The sequence below is a fragment of the Strongylocentrotus purpuratus genome, unplaced genomic scaffold (genome assembly GCF_000002235.5).
Source record: "Strongylocentrotus purpuratus isolate Spur 01 unplaced genomic scaffold, Spur_5.0 spur5_scaffold_10, whole genome shotgun sequence".
Lineage (NCBI taxonomy): Eukaryota > Metazoa > Echinodermata > Echinoidea > Camarodonta > Strongylocentrotidae > Strongylocentrotus > Strongylocentrotus purpuratus.
The window spans coordinates 10,972,942-10,989,935 of NW_022145595.1; the positions used below are offsets into that span (position 1 = coordinate 10,972,942).

The following is a 16,994-nucleotide window of genomic DNA, read 5'->3' on the forward strand; positions in this document are numbered from 1 at the left end:
CTAGGCATTTTAAAAGATGGCTATATTTTTTTCTCCCTTATTGCTTTTATCTTTTTGTTTATTTCACTTTTCTTGTGAGAGAATATCATCATAATATATATTCAAATAATTACCATCATGCTATGTCATTATCTGTTTTATTTTATTGAAAAAACAGCACACTTTATTTGTTTTTACATGGCATTCCTCATTCTTATATTATGTAAAATAATCTTGTTCAAATTTTATTTCTTTTTATCCTTTTTATTTATGTGCTTTGTTTTTATGATTTAAGAAATGTTCATGGTAAATCATGTATAGCATCATTAAGGGATAACAAGAATATTTACAGCTAATTAAATAGAAATAAATTCCTGTTTGTAAATACAAAGAACATAGATGTGAACATGGTTTATATTGGATTGATGCGGATATGATGTATGAAATATACAAAGAGTTATGAATGGAGTGTAGGAGTGCTTGATGGAATGGAGACAGATGATGAGTGGTCAAAGACGGCTGGAGAGCCCTAGAAACTGCTCTAAAAAAGCGTGGGTGGTAATAGTAATAATGATATTAATTTTAAAAAACGGTGCTTATAAAGCGCTTACCACCGAAGTCTCTAAGTGCTATTTATAAAGAACAAAATACAACAATAAACAATCGCATATTAAACAAAACAACAAATTACAATACATATGAAATATACATTAATGTGAACAGTGCAAGTTAATCATCAAAAGCAATTTTGAATAAATGTGAAATGGTTGACGGTCTGACAGAGTAGTCCTGTAGAAGTTTTTCAGACCCGGAAAAGCTGTTGAGTACAAGGTTTTTTGGTTGATTTGTGTTCTAGATGGGTATTGAAGTAAATTCAGCCAGGTTGCCAGCTTGGCAACCTTGGGCAACTTTTTTAATAGCCATATTAGCATAATCATCTAATTAGCATATGTGCAATATGTAATAATGTTGCTTATCTCAATCCAGGAAGCCTGAAAACATGTATAATATGACTTTTAAAGGGTTTTATATGACAAGGAATTCATTTATGACACCAATTTTTTATTTTTAAGTAATACAATTGTCTTAAATAGCATAATTAGCATAATATGTACAATATATGGACTTCATTGTCATTGTTTATCTATAAAGCCTAAAAATGGTGCAATGCAACATTGTGAATCACTTTTGAAAGATTAATCATTAATTCATGAGAAGATATTCCATGTGTATGTTGTAGAATTAGCCTAATTAACCTAATAATCTAATTAGCATATAATTATGTGCAATGTGTAATAATGTTGCTAATCTCAATCCAGGAGGCCTGAAAACATGAATAATACGACTTTTCAAGTGTTTTCTATGACGAGGAATTCATTTATGACACCACTTTTTGGTTCCGAGTAATGTAATTGTCTTAAATAGCACAATGAGCATTAATGAGCTAATAAGCATGTGTACGATATATTATGGACTTCATTGTCATTTTTATCTATAAAACCTAAAAATGATGCAATGCAACATTGTAAATCACTTTTGAAAGACTAATTATTAATTAATGAGAAGATATTCCATGTAGATGTAGTATAATTAGCCTAATTAGAATGTATGTGCAATATGTAATAATGTTGCTAATCTTAATCCAGGAAGCCTGAAAACATGGATAATATGACTTATCCAGGAATTCTGCCACCAGCTTGAGCAACGTCGGGCTTGTACTCTCAATGATTCTGGCTTTGGTTATAGACAGATCATAGTTCGCACTGTTGTATTCAACATCCCTGGCCTATGTACGTACCTGTCTCACCACATCATCAATTCCATCATTGTCATCTGCTTTAACCATCTTCAGTGTGTTTCCGACAGTCTCTCTAAATCCAATGACTGAAGCTCAACCATCAATGCGTATGATGACCTCGTAATTTCCTCATTTCATAAGGTTTGACAACATTGCCTTAAGACCAAGATAACCACCACATTGGACATACGATTTGTGAAGCTAAATAGAGTCCCAAATAATTGATATTCTACATATATGCTAGTTAGGCATATTAGTACAATAATTACATATTAAGCCAATTGCATTACTTAAAAATAATAAATGGTATCACAACTGAATCCCTCGTCATGGAAAACCCCGGAAATTCATATTATCCATGTTTTCAGTCTACCTAGATTAATATTAGCAACATTATTACATATGGCACATACAGTGTATATGCTAATTAGGCTAATTATACGACATTTACATGGAATATCTTCTAATGAATTAATGTGTAGTCTTTCAAAAGTGATTTACAATGGTGCATTGCGCCATTTTTAGGCTTTATAGATAAACAATGACAATAAAGTCCATATATCGTACATATGCTAATTAGCTGATCATGCTATTTAAGACAATTGCATTACTCAAAAAATAAATATTGGTGTCATAAATGAATTCCTCGTCATGGAAAATCCTTGAAAAGTCACATTATCCATGTTTTCAGGCTTCGTGGATTAAGATTAACAACATTATTACATATTTCACATACAGTGTATATGCTAATTAGGCTGATTATACTACATATACATGGAATATCTTCCCATGAATTAATGATTAATCTTTCAAAAGTGATTTACAATGTTGCATTGTACCATTTTTAGGCTTTATAGATAAACAATGACAATGAAGTCCATATATTGTACATATTATGTTAATTATGCTATTTAAGACAATTGTATTACTTAGAGATAAAAATTGATGTCATAAATGAATTCCTTGTCATATAAAACCCTTTAAAAGTCATATTATCCATGTTTTCAGGCTTCCTGGATTGAGATAAGCAACATTATTACATATTGCACATATGCTAATTAGATGATTATGCTAATATGGCTATTAAAAAAGTTCCCCAAGGTTGCCAAGCTGGCAACCAAGCTGAATTTACTTCAATACCCATCTAGAACACAAATCAACAAAAAAAAACTTGTACTTATCAGCTTTTCCAGGTCATGTACATGGCATATGGTACCGTCTACTGGACTAGAGTGAAAGTTTTTGATATGTAAAGGTAGTTTGTTCCAGAGTTCAGCACAAGCTTTGCAAAAAGATAGTACTGTGCATTTTCTCTCTTTCATATTAGAAACCAAATTACTATTATTATCATTCTACAAGACGATTACTGATGTCCAAATTTCAGTTTTGATAATTCATACAAAATGTTGTTATCCTGCAGGGTTTTTTGTTTTATTTATTTCACATATTTTAAAAAATGGTAGCCCAATCAGCATATGCATTGGTTTTCGTTTGGGCCCTTTAAAATAAGAACAAACTATATACATTCCAAAAACTTGTGAATACGACAAAATTGAACAATTCATTATACAACCAACAATAACTGCATATCACGTTACAAAATATAAAAATGCAAATTTGGATATAAATAAAAACAAAATAAGGAGGAGAAAAGTTTTTTAATTACTATATATATGAAGGATGGGAGTAGGTACGTGCCTGTCTAGCGTCTTCCGATTTACAAATAAACATTTGAAACAAAATGAATTAATTAAAATTAAACATTTAGAATAGAACCGTAGTTGCACGCAAGATTATTTACAAAATAAATGTGGCTGGCATGATGCCACATTTTACTATCCACCTGCTCCCTTATTAGGAAGTTATATTTCATATCTTGAAAACTGATTGTGATCTGATTATGATGAGGAAGAAAAGAAAACAACATCCAGAATGAGTGGGAGTTAAAGTAATCACACCATTTCCTAATATGTCGTGCAGCAGGGTAATTGTGTGATAGAAGTTTGTTTTAATTGTTGGTATGCGTAATCGCACTAAAAGAGAGTTTCCCAAGTTATGATGCATTGACCATGTTGTGGAAGGTAGGGTTACTTTATAGGGTGAAGGATGAGGAAGAAAATTAACATTCATAATGCGTAGGAGTAAAATTGATCACACCATTTCCTAATAAGCAGTGCTACAGGGTAATTGTGTGATTGACGTTTGTTTTAATTGTGGTATGCGTAATCGCATCAAAAGAGAGTTTCCCAAGTTAAGATGCATTGGTCATGTTTTGAAAGGTATGGTAAGGGTGATGGATGGATGAGGAAGGGGAAAACATTGAATGAGGGGGACTAAAAGTCATCACACTATTTCCTAATATGCAGTGCTGGTAATATTTTATTGACTTTTATATAATGGTATTTATTCTATAGTCATCATCGCAGCTCGATAGCTGAATTGCAAATGATCTTACAATAAAAAGTGCATCAAACTTAATTAATTAGAAACGGCGTAAAACATAAACAAAATATTTCCTCATGATAATAATGGGATTATTACGATGGAACAGGAAAAAATGTTTCTATTCCAAATTAGGCTTGAAAGGGAAGTAGAAAAGGAGTAGCTGAGTTATTAGATAATAATTAAGTATACTTAATCACGGTAAATTGTTTGTTTTAATTGTCGTCTTATTGACTAATCGAGCCAAAAGAGGGTGCTCCAAGTGATGATACATTGATCATGTTTAGGAAGCTAAGAAGCTAGGAAATTAGTTAAAGGTAAAGACCAGTTATGGTCATGCGAATGCATTGTGAAAGAAACGTTGTGGAATCGATCAGAAAAGGTTGATCATCTAGCATCTAGCATCTGCAAGGTTCTGGAATCATCAAAATGATAAGAAATTTGGCCCATTCTTCGTAAAGTTACAAGCACTATACACAGAAAGATGTATATGGGACTACCCTATATCTCTCACAGACCATGAGAGAAACAAATTTACCAAATATATGAATTAGTAGGCAGTTTCCCGGCAAATTTTTCATCATCATGTATTAGTCAAAACATATTCTTTCACATGATTGGTAATGAGAGCTTCCATTTCATTTTTGAAATTTGGGCGTTTCCAATACTGGTCTTTACCTTTAAATAATGTTAAGAATTAACACCTTCCTTATGCCCCATTTTCGTGTCTATATCTATTCATATTGTTTTGGGTCCATCAAAATAACCATTTGAAAAAACATCGCATGAAATACATGTAAATGCTTTTAAAGGCAACATTTCTAGGTTATTTAGGCCTTCCCCAAAAGCATTTCCGAAATGCCCCTAAGAAAGTTGTTGGCTTAAAAATTGCAAAAACGCCAGCTGTAGTCACATGCGATTATCAGTGTTTCATTTCAATATTTGTCTCTTTGCTTTCTGTACTATTTCCAATGTAGTTTCCGTTCTTTTTTTTCTCTCCTTTTTCCCCCTTCTGTTATCACCATCATTATCACATATCAGTCATCGTTGCTGCATCATCTCTCTCTCTCTCTCTCCCATTTACTCTCTTCTCCTCTACAATCCCCCTCTCTCTCTATCTCTCTCTTTCTGTTCCCCTTCCCCTTCTCATTCTCTCTCCTCCCCCACCTCTTCTCTCTCTCTCTCTCTCTCTCTCTCTCTCTCTCTGTCTCTTCGCCTACCCTTTCCCTTTCTCTCTCCTCCCCCACCTCTTCTCCCCCACCTCTTCTCTTTCTTTCTCTCTCTCTCTCTCTCTCTCTCTCTCTCACACACACACACTCTCTTCCATTTTCACGCCACTCGCCAGCGGTTCCCCTCCCCCCTCTCTCTCTCTCTCCAATTCTCCCCTCCTCTCTCTTGTTGTTGTTGTTTGTAAATGTTATAAAATGTGAAATGATATAAAAAATTGAACTATAACAAAATGAATTGGGAGTAGTTATCAACTCTCTCTTTGCTCTCTCTCTCTCTCTCTCTCTCTCTCTCTCTCTCTCTCTCCCTCTCTCTCTCTCTCTCTCTCTCTCTCTCTCTCTCTCTCTCTCTCTCTCTCTCTCTCACTATCTGTTTCTGACATAGCTCCATTCACTAGATTTTCCTTATGCACTATTGTTCATTGTGTTTGTCACGCTCATGAAAAAGTCGAATAAAAATGAAACAAAATTCAGCCGTATTTGCAAAGGTATCAAAAAGTTTATCACAAAATCTAGTTTTAAAAGTAAGTAATACACACATTGTATCCTTAGAAAAAAAGTACCTCAGAAAGTACATTAGGGAAGTACTGCAAACTTACAGATGCGAACAGAGAAACAATCATAGACAGTACAAAACAAAGAAACAATTATACACAGTACAAAACAAAAGCGATACAACACTAACATCTTCATAATACCTGCATGTACATGTACGGCAACATACATTTCCAAATTTCAAAGCAGATCCATGAAGGTAAAGTATCTTTAAAAGATTTCGATGCAAATTCAATTCATTTTGCAATACTATCCAGAATTAAACATCACTACATCATTCAATAAGCATTCAAGTTATTCGCAATTACAGCACAAAATTTGATAGTAATACATTACTAAGTACATGTATAACATTATTAAGTAGAAATGTAATAATTCATACATTTGAGATCAAGTTGAATCTTTTTATGAATTGAAGCGTGCATTGAAATTACTAAAAATGACGATTTACAACCAAAGTTTTTTGCATGAAAAAAAGCCGTGTCATTTTGGTTCACAATAAATGCTCCCTATTCCAGCTAAGCTGCCATCACCATTAATTAATACGCATTGTATACGAAGTAAAATGAAAATAAGTTATAAAGACCTTTTAAAGGTTACTTAAAACGCGTACCACACACTGTATGGCCAATCTTAAATTTGTATTCCCCATTCTATTTATAATTCGGAAGAAAGCAATCAAAATTAATTAGATCTTTACAAAAGAACAGAGAGACAACAGAAGTACACTCGTCTATAATTATAATCAGTCGTTAAAGCACACGAGAGGGCAACTGGCAGTAGAAGAATATTGATTTACAAAATAATGTAACTATTGGTGAAGCTGTTACTTTTAAAGGAAATAGTGCATAGATTTAAAGGAATCGGTGATATTCCGTAACTAGAATATACGTTGGATAATATGCATTGTGGTAAAAAGAGCACATGCATGTTATTGGAAAAAGTCCCAGACGATAACGGCTCGAAAATGAATATGTGGGACTATATAGTGTGACATTATTTCTTCGCGAACTCCTTTTGTGACCACCGCACACGGGGTTGGCGGGATAATATAATGACCATAGACGAGTCATAAATAAACTGTCACGAAGTCTGATCGAATGAAGACATTATGTGTCCTTTAACTCTAACTGACGATTTAAAGTTCTGACGTTTAACGAGCCACTTCTTACTCAATAAATCGCTACTCCTACGCCTTCAAATTTGAAGGATAGCTTATTGGGCGTTGACCGGAAAACTTGGTTTAATATCATTCTTTCATCATCCATTTGGTATCTGTTTCGAATCCAGAATAGGACATTTAATACAATCCCTGTTTAATGTTTATTTCACAGGTATTCTTTTATAGATCGTTCCGAAATTAGACGCGGATGTCATGCTTTCGATGCGCACAAAACATAAATTATTTCCTCCTCTTCTCGCCGGCCCACTCCCTTAAATACATGTCACACGCGTGGTGATGATGATGATTAAGTACAATACATTGAAGTATATTGAGTGGAAAGTGGCGCCAACCGAGTGTCATTATTTCAACGAAACTAATAATCATGCACCTAATTTTAGCTGATACATGTATTTAATTGCTATATCACATAGAGCAAAGCATTCATGTCCAGCAAGTTGATTTATAAATGATACGATGGGCATCACTTTGCTGAATATACGAGTTATGGAGAGGGCTTCAAATAGGAGGAGGGATGAAGGAGGAGGGATGAAGGAGGAGAGAGAGTGGGAGGAATGACGGAGAACGAGAAACGGAAGCAGAATAATTACGAAGTGACTCTTCCTTATATGTATCGAATGCCCAAACTGTTTACAGTCGATGACTAATCAAAACAAATGAGAGCGAACAACAATGGAGAATATATATACAAACAAAACGATGACGCTAAAAAACATCTATAATACTATATGTACAATATATATATTTATAACAGCCCATGTCAAACATGGCCATAAGTACAACATACACATGAGATGTCAAAAATAACGAACAGTCTGTCGAGAGCCAGAAGGGCGTTAACTCTGTGTAAAATTATGAGTTAATTCCCTTCTGGCGCTCAGTTGACGATTTACGATGTAATCTTTTACGAACTTTTTAAATTGAAATCTAATTTCAATTTGAGATGAGCTTATCAATCGAATAAACCACCACAATAACAACATTTTCAAAAAATCATTTTGCATGATATTACATAATAATACATCGAGTCTCGCAGAAATAAAGACGAGCCATGTTCATCTTAGAAACAACTGTCTGATCAGAGCAGAAGGGCATTAACTCCTAACATTTTCCACAGGTTTAACACCCTTCTGTTCCACAACAAACGAAACACTCTGCTACTATACTCTGCAATCGGTGGCTTTGAACAGTTTTGCATATATCATAATCAATTACAAATCATTGAATGAATATATTTCCTCAAAATAACAACATCACTAAACCATAGCTATTCGTTTCTTTAGAAGGGAATGCAATCGAAGACTCTAATCTACTCTACAAGATAATCTACATGCCTTGTAAGTACTCGTACTACTGCGCAATTAATTCTGCAGAGAAGAAACAGACACACTTAAAATGAATTTGATTCTAAGAGCATTGTGATAATCATGACCAATCAATTTTTTTTCTACAACAAAAAATAATTTGTGAAAATCACGAGACTATTAAAAGGGATAGCATAATGTACGTGGATGTGTAATTAAGGTTATTTCAGTTCATGCACTATACTTTCAAGTGTACTAATTAAAAACAGTTCCGTATCCGTTTGTATCATCAAGAAAGTGCACTATGATCATGCACTAATCCTTCATCCTCGACCTATAGTAGAGAAACTGAACGCGTCGTACAAGATCAAATTTCAGTCAAGAAACGATCAAATGTCATAACAAAACCGAGACTCATGACGAAAAATAACATGTTGGAAGTATGATGAATAAAAAAAGTGTTCTTCAATTAGTGTGATAATAATGGAAGACATTTATCACGGAAGTACTTTTAATGTCAACGAGATTTTGACTAGGTTTCTTTTTTCAATCACAGATTAGAAAAGGAGGCACATTGTGCACAAACTTGTAAAAATCCACGGCAATCTATAATAATACGGATTAAGGCATAATGTTGCTTTCGTCGGAAGTTCAATCGTGAATTCACACAGAGGAAGTAGGAATTGTTTTTCACATCAAACCTTTCGAGAAGTATCCGCCGAAACTGAAGACGATGTCGCTCCTTGCCTTGCATTCAAACATTTTTTCTTCCCACTTCAAAAAGCTGTTAGATAGTGTCGATGTTAAAGCACTCACAGGTTTTGAAAAGTACGGAAGAACACTCTAAATAGTTTTTGTTTGACGCATATGAAATCCAACTACACTTTCATTTTTGCGAATCTCGTCGCCACTTGAAAAAAAGTTTCGGAGTTAAAAAATCACACATCCATCGTCGCTGTCATCATGTTTCTTTGCAGCCACATCTTGGAAAATATGCACAAGCGGGACAAGATTGTGAGACGTTGTAATTATTTTGCTTTCCAACGCCTTCCTCCAAAGATGTCTTGCTTCGATCGAGCTCAAATTCAATGCGACGATCCGCCGTAATTCCAGTTCGATCTGGTTTAAACCACCCTCGACTGGTTCAAACTAGGTGGTAGCGTGACGGCTTGCACTTAAAAACACTTCATCCCGAGTTCAATTTCAAGTTTATAAGGACTCAGAGTTGATGAAGGAGATAGTTGGTTGGGTCGGCATATGCACCTGTGATGTAAAACAAATGAATTGAAGAAAAACAAATCGGGATTAGAGATGATTTGCCAGTATGATCAGTATTTTGATTACAATTTCTATGGGTGACGAGAATCTAATATTTCCATTTCTTTCAGTTTCTAATCAATTGGTCTCTTTGTCATTATCGTTAATGAGAACTTGGAACAGTAGTGTTTTTTCCTTCCTTGTAGCATTAGTGGGTTTTCCTTCCTTGTATCATTATATCCAAGGTTATCTTTTCGTGATCTAGTCTGTTTTGTAATCGATAGATTCTAACAAAAATGCACTTTCACTGAAGAAAAAAAGACCAGTCAAATACTAGGCAAAAGCTATTTAATAAAAACATTGTTGATTTGTTCATAAATAAACACTTGATTTCAAGTATGCAACTTTTGGGGAACTTGTCCAGATTCAAAAGACGAATTAGAACTCAATTTACTTCCTTCTTATAAGTTTATTGCGACCTTTGATTTGTAAGCTGAACCAGATCGCAAAGGCTTTCTAAATATTAACCTCAGGCAATTTAATAAGCCCGTCCACCGACTTTAGAAACGTGCGAACATTACAATAAGTTATAAAGCAAACCGAACTTGATTTCTATGGGAAATGCAATAGAGAATTTAAATGAGATCTTTTTTTTAAAGTCTTTGCGACCATCATGCAGTAAAAAGACATTTAAGAGGGGAACGTTTGGATCACATAATTTTGATATGTCCTTATCGCGAGGACTGAAAAACGATCAAAACTACTTATATTTACCTTGATGTTGTGCATTGAGACAGATAGAAGTTTGTTGAGCAAAGCCATTGAGCATGTGGTTTTGGTGCTGGGGCGCAGCCTGCATGGAATGGTGGGTCTCGGGTTCGACTTTGATGTGGGTCATCATAGGGGTTTGTTCGTAACCATTCACATCCCCAGCCATCACTCCTAGAGAAAGATGAAAATGTAAAAATTATATGTCAGATAAGAAGAAATTGTTGGTTTTACTGGACCATAACGTTGTTCAACTTTAGTTCATCATTCAATTCAATATCAATTTATTTATGTTTCCAACAAAACATTACAAATCAATTATAAACATTTACAACAATTTAGGAATACATATTGGAAACAAAGGGGTCCACTAAAAAGCAATGCTTAAATGAACTACAAAAGGAACTACAAAATAGGGGAAAAGGAGATGCCAACAGAGACAAGAACGGGGCAAGACAGTACTTTACATGACAAAGATAGGAGATACTTTCAAATACTGATACTTTCAAAATTCATCTGAACAAGATAATTTGATGAACAATTTTGTCTTTTTGTTAATCTGTCAGTTTGAGGAGAAGACTTACTGTTATTTGTCATGGCCATTGTCTGGTAGTTGTTCCCCCCGAAGAATGCCTTCTCGTCTTGATGCTGCCTCTGGTTGCTCCAGCAGGAGCTGTAATCCATGGTGGCGTCCAGGTTGTTGTTCCCGTCCAGCGGGGACATGCTCCGGGAGCTGTGCCCAGGACTCTGGTCTTTCAGCTCCATCACCAGCTGAAAAGAGAGACAAAAGAGGACAAAAATGGAGAAAGGGTAAATTCAATGTTCCTGTTTGGGGTCTGCTGAGAACCCGAAGGGCTTTAAAGGCATCGTTTAACAATGTTAAATCTGAGATACATGGCCCTACGTGTTATTAGTGTCTGTGATATGGTGTAATATTGAAGCCTCAAAAATATTGCGCTTCGAAATGATCATGAAGTGCCTCAAAAAAGTATAAATCTTTGAGTGACCGGTTTTGCCATAATAATTTTCTTCAATAGACTGTAGTGTTATAAAAACCGTTAGGAAAACGAAAATGAAATTTCGATTTCCAATTATAAATATCTTGATATCAGACAGGCGACTGGCTTGTAATAGTCATGGGATTCCTAAATGTTTATAATTATATGATTGCAGCATGAGCTAAATCCAGGATTTTGTTTCAGAATCTGAGGCAATGTTACCGAGTCAGGTCAACTGTAGTCTGGGGTTGAATTAAATTTGCTATCAGAATACCGTCCATTTACTTTTAATGGAGTTAACGCCCATCTAGCTCTAAGCGGACATTATTGTATTTTAATATTTTTAATTGTTAACTAACTTTTTATGTGGACAGCGAGTGTCTCAAGAAGTGGTTTAGAGGCATGCATTTATCGGCAAATTTGGAGGTATTGTGTTTTTGTAATTACAAATTTGCCGGCATCGCTCGTCGGTAATTTTGGATTCGCACCTCCAATTCAAAGTGTCATAATTATGGGCGCCCCAGAATTTGGATTGTGAGGTTTTGTTTTTGCCTTTATTGCATGAGTGCAGTAATTTAAGAGGGATCGGTACCAAGAGGGGCACCGTGTTTGTTTTGGTTAACTAGACCTGATTGAAGTCAATGGGGATTTAAAGTGCTTCAGTTAGTTCAATTTTGTTGAGGCAATCACTTTTTTTGCCTACCTATCACCACCAACATAAACAAATATGCGGTTGAATGCTCTCCACTTTTCCCACCTAAAGACCAGAACACAAGTACTATCAAAACAGGACTCTCGCTAACCAAAACAAATCAAAATCGACTTTTTCACCGGCTCTCAAGACTCTCTCACGCGATCCCCTCATTAACTCCAAAAATTGGTTTATTTTGTTCACCTGACATTGTAAACTAATCACTTGGATAATTAACTCACAACTCCGTGCTAAAGTCTATATTCTTTCGGAAGTCGGCGCTGGGGTACGCTTTTAGTAAAACAACCTGATATTGGAATGATTTTGGATAAATTTCTCATGATTTAAGCACCTGTATGAAGGTGTTGTCGGGACAGGAAGTATGGACTACTAATTGTAATTAATTAAAGGTAATCAAGAGAACAACAGGGGCTGGAAAAAAGTAGAGACGGAAACTCAAAAGTTGTTTTTAGGCGGCCGGAGGTGAACGATTCAAACAATATTTATGATCCGTTCATTAATTGTGATTAAAGTGTCATTATGTTAATGATATACGAGAGAAGGAAGTTAACATAATCTTCCAATGTTTATAACGACCCTTTCTGTCAGTAGGATATAGTTGGTTTTAAAACTTCTTATGCAAATAAACCAGGGTTATTATATGCATCCATTTACTTAGTAATCACGCAAGTAGCCGACGATGTTTAAATTTACGATGTTAGAATAGACCATTCTTTGACTCAATAGTTCTCTTACATAACTTAACATGATAGAAATAACAGAAAATAAGAAACATTCTTCATGTGATAAGAATTAAAGTAAATACAGTAAAACCTTTCTATCAAGGCCACCCAATTTTTAATCATATCATATCGTTGATAGTTTTTTTTGTTAATGGATCAAAACCTATACTAACGACATTCCTCAAGCAGTTTATGTGTGTTTAATGACATTTAAAAATATGAGTTGAGTTGTTTTCTTACATTTGCTACTTCTTCCTCCGACATCCTTCCGCACGAATCGCTGTCACTTAGATCATCTGAAAGACGAGGGGTATAGAAACAAAGACATAAATAATTAATAAGAACGAACGGATGAGAATTAAACAGAGAGGGATAAAAGTAGGCAATAAATAAACAATTCGGGAGGAAATTAAGCTGTAAACTTGAGCTCGTGGGAAAATATGACTCTTCAAGTGGAATTGGGAAACTGCGAACACCGCTGCGGCTTCCGCAGTAGCTCAATGCTTCAATACCATGTTATTCCTAAATGTATTTGTTAGCTGAATCCATTGCACAGGCCTCAACGTTAGCCCACCTGTTTTATTTCACGCAGGCTATTTATTCGAGGGAGCAGCGAAAGGATTTCCTCCGCAATTGTTTGTCTAGGCCGGATCACGGTCAAAGTGGCGGAAATTTCGGTGATGCATTTAAACTCTTAACCGCTCAAATCATAACAATGTGTAGAAGCATTAACAAAGCCAGTGTTCTGATTAATTTATGACGAAGCAATTAATTGATGAAACAAAAGTGCTTAGCTAGCTGTTGTTTATCCAGATAATGGTTCAAGTAACAGTCACATAGCTTTTGAAAACAAAAAAACCTAATAGGTTTGTTTTAAATGCATTCTAAACCGAAACATATGTGGTTGTAAACAAAATTGAATCAAAAGAGTTTCAAAATAAGTTGAAGTTTCTTCTACTCCTCTTTTTCTTAAACATGAAAATTATTTGAGCTTCCGATTATGTAGATTTAATTCCCATATCCTTAACTTCATTTTTAACTTACCGTGATAGCTTTCGTAGCCCATTTGATTTTGATGACTCATCTCAAATCTTGCCTCCATGTTAAACCCTAACCGGTATTGCATCTCCTGTCTATTATTCATGACCACTTGGTACGGCGGCGGCGGCGACTGCGGCGTGCTGGCCGGCGTCGACGCTACCGTGCTGCACGGCGAAACGCACGTGCTGTGTGTCATGGTAGACGAGTAGGCATTCGGTGAAGCGAAGTGGTGGCCGTTGGTGGGCATCGAGTACGGGGTCGTCGGCGACTGGAGGGTGGATGGGGGCGACATCGGTGACAGCAGCGCATGGGAAGAGACTGTCGATGATAAACCGTTTGGCGGGTTGAAAACGCACTTGACGTTGAGGCTCATTCGATCTAAAAAAAAAAAAAAAGATACGGAAGGAAAATGTTTATGTTATTAAAATGCTGCCGTATATTTTCACCGATATGTGTATCTTTTGATTTTAAAGGTTTTCTTACACATGATTCATGCTCTTCTCAAACTGGTTGAATACTATGGACTTGAATTACTGATGTGTATTCTGAGTACACTGGTAATTCCAGCGTCTGTTGACGATGTTTAAAACCACTTTACAGAAATGAAATTACAAGGTCTTCACAATTCGTCACGAAACAAATATGATACGCATAAGAATTACATGTCAATTTGATTTGATAGAGAGAGGTAGGGTAGCGAATTGGGAGTATGAATGATGAAGAATGAGAAAAAACCACGAACGAATACTCAGGGAAACTATTACTAAGGAGAACTATGATTAACATAGGAAGGACGCCAAAAATGGCTAAAAACCTAACAATTTCGAGGAACTGTAAGGTCTGAAGAGTTTCCATGAAAATGACGCCTCGGACTACCCCGAGGGAAATAACCAATCGTTTCCTACATTCTCGGACTACGCACTTGTAAACGTCCGCCCGTCCTATACCAATGGTCCGACCTAGCAGTTACAGACAAGGTCCGGTTTTGGACGATGAAGACGAAAAATACTAACAATTTTTAGCTTTTTCATTATATTTACGTAGGTTTAGAAGAAAAAGATTTGCTCTTCAGATTGCTACATATTCGAACTATGACGAGGGATGGCTGAAAAATTTGGCGCAAACTTTAATGCCACATGGGTGTACCCTATGTGCAAGTACATTGGATTTTCAATAAGAGAGGGCCTGCAAATTCTTATTATTTATTTTAAGGCTACAAATGGCTCTACATAATGTTTAAGTCCAACTTAGAGTTAAGTTCGACTTAGGATCTTTGTGAAACGCCCCCAGAACTCAAATAACTCCTACTCCTACGTCCTACGAAACCATGCAATACAACAGCTAGCACAGTGGGATTCCCTCAACACAATCAGCGCCTTAGGTACTCTCCCGGCACCATCCGACCCATGGAAAAAACAGATATTCTCAGAAATATTGATAGTCATATCCATCCGTAATGCACTGTATTTGACCCAATTCGTTCAGTAATTCTACTTTTTATAGGAAGTAATCCATAGTACTTGTCCTTTTTTCCACGAAATGGACTAAAAATACTGCCGAAGTACACGCTATGGATGAACAGGCGTCACGATTGATATACCTTGCCGTTAGGTTGGCTTCGAGGCCATTTCACTTATATCAAAGTACAGAGCAACTGAACAATGTTGCAAATTATTGCTAATTAATGGCTATTCTCACCTCAAATCATAATAAGGAAATGCATACGGGAAATTCGGTTTATTAAATTGGATCATTGTTCTAAATTATTGTTTTTAAAAGCTTAGGCCCAGCGTCGTGTTTAATCGTTGACTACAAATGAAATATGTTGTCTGGTCATGATTGTGCTCACCTGATTTTGAAGCCCTTATTTCAGTCATTCTTTTATTCAAAAGGTCCACTGCTAATTCATCGCTGGCGTTCGATAGTCTGGTTACAGAGGGATGGTCTGCTTTAAGACTCTTTGGGAATAAAATGACAAGAAATGTAGAAATTCGAGATTAAATTGTTCACCGCAGACATTATGACGAGAAAAGCCATAATACATCTCATGTAAAACTCATGTCGAAAACAAAAATATTATTTTACTTAACTTACTCCTTTTCAGTTAGTATTTAAGTTTCTGACTGACTTGAGTCCCAACTTGATAATATCTAAAGAGTTTATTGATACCACAAATTTAAAAATAACATTTGAAGGAGACAAAAGATTTTACTTTAGTTTCTTTTTGTTTTTAACTCTTCAGGGTAAAATTAAAGGCAGGAATGAACAGAAATTATTTTAGTAACATGTATTCCAAGCGTTGTTTAAACCAAAAATATGTTGGTCTAAACTTGTTATGTTTGTTACTATATTACCCAAAAACAACAATTATGTAAAATTACCTTCATTTATTGATATTAATTGAGAAAAGAAAAAAAACTTACCTCTGCGGAAGGGATGATTAGGCTGTTCCTTTTTCGCTGTTTCTTTTCCGTTTTGTTTCCTCCTCGGGTCTTTGATGTACTTCTTTGCCTCTTTATCACTTTATTTGCACCTAATTAAAAGAGGAAAACAAATCATTATTGAACGATGTTGGAGATAAGTTTTCCTCAAGTGTTGTTAGAGATAACATTTCCTGTAGCATATTTTAGTAATATCATGACATATGATTACTTAAAATTTCATTACAAGAGTCAATATTTTGCTAAACTAGTAATTTTGTGAAGCGTTGGATCAAGTCGAAGAAAAGGAGATAACGAGTACAAGAGGAATAAGAGAGTTGTGTATTAAGAGAGAAACCAGACAAAACTTACCTTCAGCATCTCGACTCTGTCTCTTCGACTTCTTCGGGTGAAGACGGTAGACCTTGTAAGCGTCGTTGCCCTTCGTCTTCCCTTTCTCTCTCAGCTCTTCGATGTCGGGAAGGGAGTTGATGGCGCAGCGAAAGTTAGCCTTCCATACCTTCGGGTTGGCCTTCGGGCAGTCGGTGGCGGGGTCGTATTTCTCTGTAGGAAAAAAAAAAGAAAGGTA

At 35.6% G+C, this 16,994-nt stretch overlaps 1 protein-coding gene across 4 annotated transcripts in view; it reads right to left on the reverse strand.

Moving 5' to 3' along the window:
* Positions 1-5,924: 5,924 nt before the first annotated feature.
* The window catches only part of LOC575472, a 35,126-nt gene continuing 24,056 nt past the window's right edge, over positions 5,925-16,994 (reverse strand). For all 4 annotated transcript variants that reach the window (XM_775871.5, XM_003723572.3, XM_003723573.3 and 1 more), the window contains 8 exons: positions 16,778-16,969; positions 16,409-16,518; positions 15,835-15,943; positions 13,989-14,363; positions 13,185-13,240; positions 11,097-11,283; positions 10,519-10,686; positions 5,925-9,750 (listed from right to left, as the gene is read on the reverse strand). In XM_775871.5, coding sequence (XP_780964.3) covers positions 9,707-9,750; positions 10,519-10,686; positions 11,097-11,283; positions 13,185-13,240; positions 13,989-14,363; positions 15,835-15,943; positions 16,409-16,518; positions 16,778-16,969 — 1,241 coding nt within the window. In that variant the 3' untranslated portion in view covers positions 5,925-9,706. The remainder of the gene's footprint in view (positions 9,751-10,518; positions 10,687-11,096; positions 11,284-13,184; positions 13,241-13,988; positions 14,364-15,834; positions 15,944-16,408; positions 16,519-16,777; positions 16,970-16,994) is intronic.